This window comes from Coturnix japonica, chromosome 29, assembly GCF_054131305.1.
Source record: "Coturnix japonica strain WE chromosome 29, WE-NBRP24, whole genome shotgun sequence".
Classification (NCBI taxonomy): domain Eukaryota; kingdom Metazoa; phylum Chordata; class Aves; order Galliformes; family Phasianidae; genus Coturnix; species Coturnix japonica.
In genome coordinates, this window is record NC_140691.1 from 6,230,370 (window position 1) to 6,240,259 (window position 9,890).

A 9,890-nucleotide genomic window follows, 5' to 3' on the forward strand; every position below is an offset into this window, starting at 1 on the left:
CCATGGGGCTGTTCCACCCCACGCCCCGAGCCCCACTCCTCCCCAGCAGCAGCACATTTCCAAGTATTTAATTCTCAGAAGCTACAAAATACCGGCTTGTGGAATGAAGTCCCACACTTGGAATTGCTTTTCAATCCCTCCCTGCCTTCATATGAATTTGAAAAGATCAGCTGTAAGTTTTATTAACACATACTTAAAACTTAAGGCTACAACCCAAATTGACCAGCATTAGTACAGGGCGATAAATGTCCTGGGCTCACGTCCTCACCATCCAGCACCCAGAGCACCTCCATTGAAATACTGCACGACGCTTTACCCTGGAGTCATGAAGGAATTTCATTTACCACATCTAAGCAAATCAAAACCCGACTCTGAGCAAGACTCCTGGGACGGAAAAAACCCTCTACTCTCCCAGTGTTAAAACACAGCCAATACAGACGCATACATTCCTTTCCCAGCAGCTTTGCAAAGACATGCTGATGACACGGCAGCATTACACTTCTAGCGGTACCAATGTGTCCGGCACGTCGCAGACCGGCCCTGCTGGAGGCTGGAGACGCCCGGCTGCGCCTATGGCCAGAAAGATGCCGGTGGTGTCGGCAGACTCGAGCGCTCAGTGCGGAGCAGCGCGCTCAGCTCGGCTCCTTTGTCCCCGCATGAGGCGCTGTGCCCCGATGCCGCCCGCTCCCAGCACCTGCCGCAGCCCCGGGGATCCGGGACCCGCAGCGCCCGGGGAAAGGCCGCTGAGATCAGACAGGGAATCATCTCCAGGGCAGGGGAAGTACAGGGAAGACATCAACTATCTGAGGGCCGCGTTTAAACCCGAAACCGGCAGGAATCCTCCAGTCATCCCCGTGCAGCCGGTGTTAGAGCTCGGGGCAGCGCAGCAACGCGGAGCCATTCCCAGCTATTCCCAGCCATTCCCAGCTATTCCCAGCCATTCCCCTTCCCCTCCGCAGCACCCCTCCGGGAGCGCGGCCTGCGATGCGGGTACCGCCGCAGCACATCACATCACATCGTATCACATCATCACATCGCATCGCATCATATCATCGCATCACATCGCATCACATCCCCGGCCCTTGGCGCCGCACACAAGATGGATGCCGGGCCCCGTTGGCGCTGGGCCGCTCTCACTCACCACCTCGGCCTGTTTGCGCAGCACCTTCTCCCACTCGTACTGTGTGAGCAGCTGCTCACTGTCCTCCTGCAGCAGCTCCAGCTCCACCTCGTGCTCCTGGTTATCGGTCAGCACCGAGTCCAGGTTCTCCAGCACCGTCACCACCAGCGGCATCAGCTCCTTCACCACCTCCTCGTTGTAGCAGTGGATGAGCCGCTCGAACTCGCAGTAGATGCTGTTGGCCAGGCCCGACACCCGCTCCGACATCACCGACCCCGAGCAATAGTCGTTGCCCGGGTACCCCCCCACGCCGCCATCATCCAGCTGGATCTCCAGCATCGTGCCAGCCCCACAGCGATGCGCTGCGCCCCGCGTCGATCCGCTCCGTTCCGTTCCGATCCGCTCCGTTCCAATCCGCCGCTGCCAAGACCCACCGCGCTCCGCCCGCCAACGGGACCCAATGAGCCGCGCGGCGCCGCCCTGACACCGAGACGCGGCGCTGAGCGGACGAAGCTGCAGCCGGGCGGGGCGGGGCGGAGCTGCGGCATCCCCGTGTGTGCCGCGCGGGCCGCGCTGCCGCCGTGTGCATGTATGGAGCCGCCAACGGGCGGGGGGGGGGGAGTCACAGAACGATGCGGGGCCGGAACGAGCCGAGCTGGAGAGCGGCAGGGGAACACCGGGAACACACAACATAACACAACACAACAACACAACACAACAGCACAACACAGCCCGACCCCCGGCCCCGCACGCACCACCTGATCCCGGCGGCGGGGAGCCGAGTCCCGTGAGCTCCGGCAGCGCGGGCCGATATAGGAGCGATATTTCTGGATGGGAGGAGTCAGGAGCTATAAGCTCATTTTGCAGCTCAATTAGTGATGCCCCAAACGCCTCCAGACCTGAACGTCTCTGCCCAGAGCCTGTGAAAACCAGGGCACTCCTGTGCGCCTGCATGTAACAGTAGTTTCAATGTAGGTAATGATCCTTCAAGGTGAAGTGCCTGCGGGTTCTGCAGCAAAAGGGTTTGATGGCCCCATTGAGGTGGGGATGGATCCAGAGAGAAAAACAGGGAAAACTGGCTGCCTGCCGTCCCCTTGGTCACCCCCATAGGACCCCACTGAGCTCCAGGCCCTTCTCAGCTCCATTGCTCCTCTCTGGACACACTCCAGGGTCTCAGAGTCCCTAATGCTCCGAAAAAACAATAAAGGAAGTTGTCCAAGGAGAGGTGAAAAGAACCTCATCGCTTATTCACTGCAGGGAAACATCTTCAGTTTGGGGGGTAAACGGAAGAGAAACGGCTGCATAAAATGACAGCTTACAGACAGGAGGAGGCTGTCAGGTGTCACGGTGTTATTAAAGGCCACAAGAGCACGAAGGGAAGGAGTGCAAGAGTGGGATTAGGGCAGGGGAGCTCCTGAGGGCTGCCAGCAGATCTGCAGCCTGCGTTCGATCTGTGTGAAACCCACATGGCACAGTTTGACTTCAGCACATTGGCACATCCTGAGCACAATGGAGTTATTGGTGCAAGGGCAGTGCCTGGGGGATCCCAGCTATTCTGTGCTGTGTAACAGCAGCAGAAAACAGCTGCAGAGAAACCTCAGAGTGCTCTGTGAGATCTCAGCTGCAGCTTATCTTGGGCTGTGGAGTCTGAGCACAGGGACAGCAGAAATCCATCTCCTGTCCTGCACTGAGCTGGGCCCAGCAGGGCAGGCAAACCAGGGCCTGATCTTTGGGAAGGCTCCTGACGTGGATGTGAGTTAGAGCTCAAAGATGAGTGTGATTCCACAATCATTATTGTCATCCTACAGACTCCACGTTACACAAAGTGGAAGGCACTTAAACCTGCCCTAAAAGCATCATTGCAGTGGGAATATCACATCTCACCCGTGATTCACGGCCTTAAGCCCTGCAAACACTCCATTCTATGTGATGTCATTATACCTACCTATATTGCTAGCATGCTGTAGATTCGGTGCACGACGACTTTAAAAAGACACATTTAAGGCTTGTCTCACAGAAAGGAAGAAGTGACCATGAAATATTATTATTTCATCTGAGATGTACTTAGTTATGGAATGGAGCACTGATGAATCACGAGGCAGCTCTGCTCCGAGCATCGTGCAGAGGAGCTCATGGGCTTCTCTGGGACTGCAAACCTCCCTCTGAGGAATCTTAACTGCAAGAAACCTGGCCTGAAGGTTTGGTCCCCATTCCCAGTGTTGTGACAAGAGTCACCTCAGTTCTCTGTTACTTTACTTCAGATAACCCCACTGGGTGACCCTTGTGTTGGTCTCTTACAATTGGATCTAGGAGGTGCTGGCTGCCTGTGTTTATGATGAAAGAGCAGCAGTGATGTGGGTCTGTGTGAGGTCACAGTCATTGCTGGGTTGGGAGGGTTTGGCCCCCAGCTGTCGAGCAGAGCTGGTGCTCTGGTGAGCATGCTGCACACAGACACTGAGCTGTGAGCGTTCCTTGTTGGAGATCATCCTTTGCGAGCCCACTGCAGGCACCGCTGCGGCGTGTGTGTGAGCTGGGCACAGCCCGGACTGACCAGGCCAATAAGGTGAGCTGGGTTTGGTGCTGGGCGGCTGCTGGAAGGAGTCTGAGCAGAACAGCTGGGCTGGGGAGGAGCTCCCAGCTCAATGGAGGCCCTTCCGAGTGGCTGTTTGCAGGGGAAATTGATTCCTTGTGAGATTCTGTCACACGTTTTGGTGAGGATGATGAACTGCCATTACTGCCCTGTGTGATGCTGCAGTGCAATGGAAAGCACAGCAGTGATAATGGGGTATCAAAGTCCTGGGCTGCAGCAGGTGAGGATAAGCCCAAGTGCAGCAGCTGTGGGCACAGAAAGGAAGGAAAAAACTGCTGACCATTGGAAGGGCTCAGGCAGGCAGTGATCTCCAGTCAGACACCCTCACCTGCACTGCCAACCCTTCAGTGATGTCTGGGAGGGGTTTGCATGTGCCTGAGCTGCCCTGGGTTGGCCCTGCCATCCCACCAGGTGCTCAATCTCTGCTTCAAGCCGTGACTGAGCATCGCTGCTACAGCCCTGCAGAATTGCTGCTGGTCCCCAGCCTTTGTTTTAGACATTAGAAGGGAAGGAGAGCACAGACTTCATGGAGTGCAACTTGTGCTTTATTGACGCCCGGATCTAGGACATTTTTAACAGAACCCCCTGAAGTCCTGGTGAGATCCAGGTGCTGAGCTGGGCCATGGGCTGTGCAGTGACATCACAAGCACAGTGAGCTCACAAGCGCTGCCTGGGGCCGCGGCTGCCACCAGTGAGTGCCAGAGCCGTGAGTGCTGCGCAGAGTGTGGACACGCTGTGTCAGCCCTCGTCCCGGCTGGCAGTGACGGTGGTGGTGGCTGCTGGTGCTACCTGCTCTCACTGACGGTGTTGCCCAGCCATTGCACTGGTGTGTTAGCTGGAAGGGAGGAGAACTGCAGCTGTGCCCGTGTAAGCCAGAACTGGAGGTTTCTCAAACGTGTGAGTGGTAGCACTGCATCCACTGCAGCTGCAGCAAGGGTAGATGATGGAGTCCTTCTCATGGCAGGAACACAAAATGTATGCTGCAAGGTATATAACTGCTGGTGGGATGGAGAACAGCACTTGCTGGGGAAGTCATGGCACTTAGACACACATTGGTTCCAGAGCTGGCACAGTTCTTGCAACCAGCTGCTTCCAAGGCATTGCCCTCCTCGAGAGCCCAAACTGCATCAAAAGAAAGCTGGGAAAATGCTTATTCCTCATGATTCTTCCCTTGTAGGCACTTCCTGTAGGGTTCCGGTCCGAGAGGACTCTTTGGGGATCCAAGCAGTTCGAGCACAACCGTCTCTTTGCAAGAGCAGGGAATTCCTCTGGAGATAACCCAGACAGGCTCTAAGAATTTCACCATGTCTCAGCAAAGAGGCGACTGCTACTTCTACTTCTACTCCACCTGCACTAAGGTACGGTTGACTTTCTTCTGCCTGGGTTTTCTTCCATTTCCTCATGTTGAAGAGAAAGGGGTGGAGCAGGGGAGACCTGCTGGTGATGTTACCCTCATAGCGCTGCTAACAGCCTGGGCTAATGGCATGGACACGTTTCAGGCTGTGCTCTTATTTTCCTGTGGTTTCCTTGTGCTTGCAGGGAGACAGCTGCCCCTTCCGCCACTGTGAAGCGGCTCTGGGGAGCGAACGAGTCTGCAGACTGTGGATGGAGGGCGGCTGCTCAAATAGAAACTGCAAGTTCCGTCACATGAGGATTGATGTGAGTGTTTGCCTAAAGATGTGCTTTCCAGCTTAGTCTACAACACCACTTTTCATGGCTGTGGTTGGGCTGAATGCACTTCTGCAGGCTGGATATGTTTGCTGTGAAAATCTTACTGGTTTCTGTTTCTAGAGGGGACTGGGAGGAGGTAAAGAAGGCAGAGAATTCAGTGCCTTAGGTATATCACAGCGGGAGATGTTTGCATTAGGAGCCAAAAGCATTTTCTCCCCAGATGCAAAAAGCTCACATTGCTCAGCCTCCTAAAGCTGCTGGAGCTGGGTGGTAGGAGAGAGTGGCACTGCCCTCCTGCCAGCAGGGCTCGGTTGTGCCCTATCGGGCCTTCTCCGTCCTGGATTTCTCCAGAGCAGTTCGTTCTGGCTGCTTGGAGTAGTGAAAGGAGGGGCAGGAAATGAGGGTACAGAGCTAAGGCTCCACACAATGGGTTCTGATGGCTGTTGGAGCGCGGCATCTCCCTGCAGACCTGATGTGCCTGTTTCCATGGCCCTTCCTTTCCTTCTCTCTGCAGAAGCAGCGCAGTTTGATTCCCTGCTTCTGGGAGAACCAGCCCGGAGGCTGCCAGAAACCACACTGCGCCTTTCGCCACCTGAAGGAACGCGGTGGGAACAGACCGACTGCGCTGCTGAGCCACAGTGAGTGTCCGATGGCATGAAGCATGAAAGGCTCAATTCTGAATGTCAGTTCTGAGCGGGTGCAGGATGCATGTCACCATTCATTGGGGAGGCAGGGGAGAGTCGTGATAGTGAAATATCTGTCTGTGCTTTGGCTGTCAGAGCAGCGCTGGGCTTTTTCTGGAGTGAGGAAGATGCACTGCAGGTCTGTGCTGACTGCACAGCATTTGGGCAGCGGAAGGCAAATGTAACAAACAGTGCTTGAAAATGTGAAGCTTGTGGTTGACTGTGCTCAAACCTGCCCCCAAAGAGACGCTCATCAATCATTCCTTGTTTCTTTTCTTCCAGAAGTTGACACCAGTGGCCTTCCTCCAAAGAGAGGCCTTGCAAAAAGTCTGGGGAACCAGACAGAGGTTGACAAGGCACCAGAGAGAGGTACAGATACTCAACAGGCTCCTGGGTTTGATGCACTGTTTTTCTACTGAGATCTGACTGTTCTTTCCTGGGACTCTTCTCTGCAGTTGACATCCCAGTTTCCTCCCATGGCCCAGCTGGACTAAAACGCAAACGGTCGGAGGAGGAGAAGGGAAAAGCAGGGGAATCACCCTGCAAGAAAAGAGTTAAAGGTGAGCACGAGGAGCTCGTTACGGTGCCTCAGAAAAGCAGTGCTGTCATTTTGCATTGCTCTCTGTCAGACTTTTCCTTGCCCTGGATTATTACTGAGTGCAGCTATTGGGTTTCTTTGTTCCTTTGTATGCGTTGTTGGTACACAGAGATGACCGTGTGCAAAACATGGCTGAGAATCCCGGACAGGGCAATGCAATTCCACTGGCCAAATGGATTTAACTTTGTGGAAGGGTGGTGGGACTGATAAGAGAACTTGATCTCTCTTGAGGCGCAGCAAGACAGTACCAGCTCTCTCTTCCTTTTACTTTAGGTGGGCGCAGGGTCTCTGTGAGGCCCATTGATTGGAAAAACACCTTCCCCCCAACGCGGAGACAGAAACGAAAAGCAGCAGAAATTCATCCATCTGCTGCTGAGGACGCAGATGAGCCCCCAGCTAAAAAACTACCAATGGTAAGAGCAGTGGCAAAAGCAGTAGTGGATATGAAAGGTTTACATTGCCCTTGAAGAAAAGGAAGAAATTCCAAGTGTTCTACAGCTCTTCTGTTTCCCTTGAAGGCAGCAGATGTCTCACAAGGTACTTGTAGAAACTCTGACTCGTGCTTCATACTCTGTCTTTTTTCTTCCTAGGAGACTCTTGCTTCAGTCCCGCCCGAATACACCGTGCTCAGCACCGAAGTCATAAAGCTTCCAAGCAGGTGATGACCACAACTTGTTCTTCCTTAATGCCCTTTTCCCATCAGACAGAAGTTCTTTCACACTGGGGGAAAATGGGGTGTTTGAGATGTGTCATGGCATAATGCAACAAAGGAAGAGGTCATCTGAGATCATTGAAACTGCTTTGTCAAAACCTCTGCTGAGTTCATGGGGAAAAGTACCTCAGCCAGCAAGCAGGATTTTGCAGAGGATGATTTCTTGACATGTTTACAGACAAAGCAGTGAGGGTGACAATGTGTTTCTGCTACAAAGCCCAGCCCCTGATTGCCAGACTCAAACTGCTCTACTTGAACAGATGAAAAAGGCACCTGCTGGTTTCCTTAACTCCAAAGGCAGCCGCAGGTTAATCGAATCACCATCCCTATGTGGGTGTGAGGGGCGGGAGGGTCAACTACAGACCTCAGAGCTGAAAGCACATCTCAGAAATGTCACGTAGATTGTTCTTTTCCTTCCCACAAGTCTGGAGCTGCTCCCAGGAAGCCACGCAGACCCCATGGCACAGCCAGAGGAATCCAACACTACATCATGTTCCTCACAAGGGGCAGAAAAGTAGCAGCTGAGCTGCACAGGGGCGGGGGAAGCAGCCATCACTGAAGACAACAACCTTGAGGAGCTTCTGATGGAGCTCACAGAAGAACTGGATGGAGAAACTGATGTGACGTTGAGGATGTGGATGAGCTCCTTCCGGACCTGTCCGACATGACGGCTTAACACCATCGCCTGATTGGACAGTTTAAAACAACAACAATTAAAACCAGCCCTGTTCCTTTCCAGCCCTGCTCCTTTTTGTTGTTACTCTGTGGGTATTTCTGAGACTCTGCACAGAGTCTTAAAGCTGAGTCAAAGCAGTGACAATCAGCACTGACTGCATCCTGTTCTGATTTCTTTGTGGCTCTGAGTTCAGGTCCTGCACCCGCCGCCAGCTCTGGGTGCTGCTTCAGCATCGAGGGCACAAAGCTCCTCTGTGGGCACAGAACGGCGTCCATCCAGGGCTGAAACTTCCTCCTTCCTTCACCCTCAGCAAAACTCTGCCTTGGGCCCAATGGGAGCTCTGCTGTTCTGATTCCTTGGGCAACCCTTTGAGAAGGCAGTAACAGTGGGCTCAATAACTGAGGCTGAAGCACAGCACTCAGGGCAGGGGCTCATGGGGGAACACAACGACGGGGGATTCAGGAGCTGGGGGCAAAGCTGCTGTGCAGGGAGCGGCCCCAGCAGCCGCCGTGGCTTCGTGGTACCCCGGTGGTCGGGGCCTGGGCGGCCTCTGGCGGCGGCATTGCTGGCACAGCCCTTACGTTCCTTTCCATTCCCTCCTGTTCCCCATCCCATCCCATCCCACCCCATCCCATCCCCATCCCCATCCCGTCCCTTTTCGTTCCTCCCCGCCCACCCAGCGGGGAGGATGCGGGATCATCTATGAAGGTGCGGGGCCGGGCAGGGCTGCGGGGTGTCCGTGCTGCGGGTGCCATTGCTTTGCCCCATGTTTGGCTTTAGCGTCCTTCTACTCCATCGGATCGGACCGCGCTCTGCCTGCAGCGCAGCGCACTGAACTCACCACACCAGGTCTCCGAGCCTCAGACTCACAGCCGCCATCTTACCGACACCGCGCAATGCACCACGGGACAGCACAGCACCACGAGGGGCGGGGGCGGTGGAGACGGTGATTGGATAGTAGCGGTCACGTGGGCGGGAGGGCTGTCCTTCTTGCTGCATAATCAAGTTTCTGCCAGCCTGTAAGACTTCCCCACGTAGATACCACTTGGGAGGTTTCACAGAAGGAATGGATATCTCGCATTCAAATTTGGCTTCTTCAGGCTCAGTCACATCCTCATCACACAGCTCCTTTACTAGATTAATGGATTGCTCTTTAAGAAGGATGGAACAAGAGAAAGCAGATATTTAGAAAGAATGTAAAAAACTCGTACATTATCACCCTACTTACTCACGTCAGCATTACTGCACATGAACACTACACCTATCACCTCAAAATGCCTTAAAAAATAATTAAAAAATAATAGAAAGAAAGGAATGTTGTTAAGAAGTCAGACAATAAGACTGACAACCTGAAGAGAGCCCAGATCTTCTGATTCAGAGTTCAACATCCAAATCAAACCATGACCTTCCCATCCCGATATCAAACTCCTCTCATTACAAAATGGAAAAGAGGTTCAATGAAACACGAACACTGATAAATACTTTGGTTAAATACAGCAACTTAGCTCTGAACAACAAGTTTTCACCTAGGAAAGGTCTCTGTAGCTCAAATGTAATGACTCAACTTAGGAGAAATTCCTTTTCCAGGATGTTCTTGCCCTTATCATTCTAACAGTGGCTGGGGACTGAACTCTTGAGTAGTGTGCTAACTCAAATGTCTCCATTTTCTTTATCACACTTAACATCATATATATACCCTAACATTGTATATATTAAAAAAAAACCCAAAACCTGTGCTCTTCTGAAACAGACAGAGAAAATGAAGAAAAAGTCAAGCTATGTTTTTTATCCCTCAACGTTCAAACACAAATCTGAAGACTAAAGGTCGAAAATCAACCTC

At 53.2% G+C, this 9,890-nt stretch overlaps 1 protein-coding gene across 3 annotated transcripts; it reads left to right on the plus strand.

Moving 5' to 3' along the window:
- Positions 1–2,959: 2,959 nt before the first annotated feature.
- On the plus strand, positions 2,960–8,195 carry LOC146755896 (uncharacterized). 3 transcript variants are annotated; one of them, XM_085525075.1, is made up of 9 exons: positions 2,960–3,683; positions 4,888–5,068; positions 5,250–5,369; positions 5,896–6,019; positions 6,347–6,433; positions 6,520–6,624; positions 6,936–7,075; positions 7,253–7,320; positions 7,799–8,195. In XM_085525075.1, exons 2-9 carry the CDS (start codon positions 5,015–5,017, stop codon positions 7,890–7,892), a joined length of 792 nt encoding a protein of 263 aa, XP_085381201.1. In that variant the 5' UTR covers positions 2,960–3,683; positions 4,888–5,014; the 3' UTR covers positions 7,893–8,195. The 3 variants fall into 3 exon arrangements, with proteins under 3 accessions (XP_085381201.1, XP_085381200.1, XP_085381199.1); XM_085525074.1 differs by lacking the exon at positions 2,960–3,683 and having other exon boundaries at positions 4,336–5,068; XM_085525073.1 differs by lacking the exons at positions 2,960–3,683; positions 4,888–5,068 and having other exon boundaries at positions 5,188–5,369.
- Positions 8,196–9,890: the final 1,695 nt, after the last annotated feature.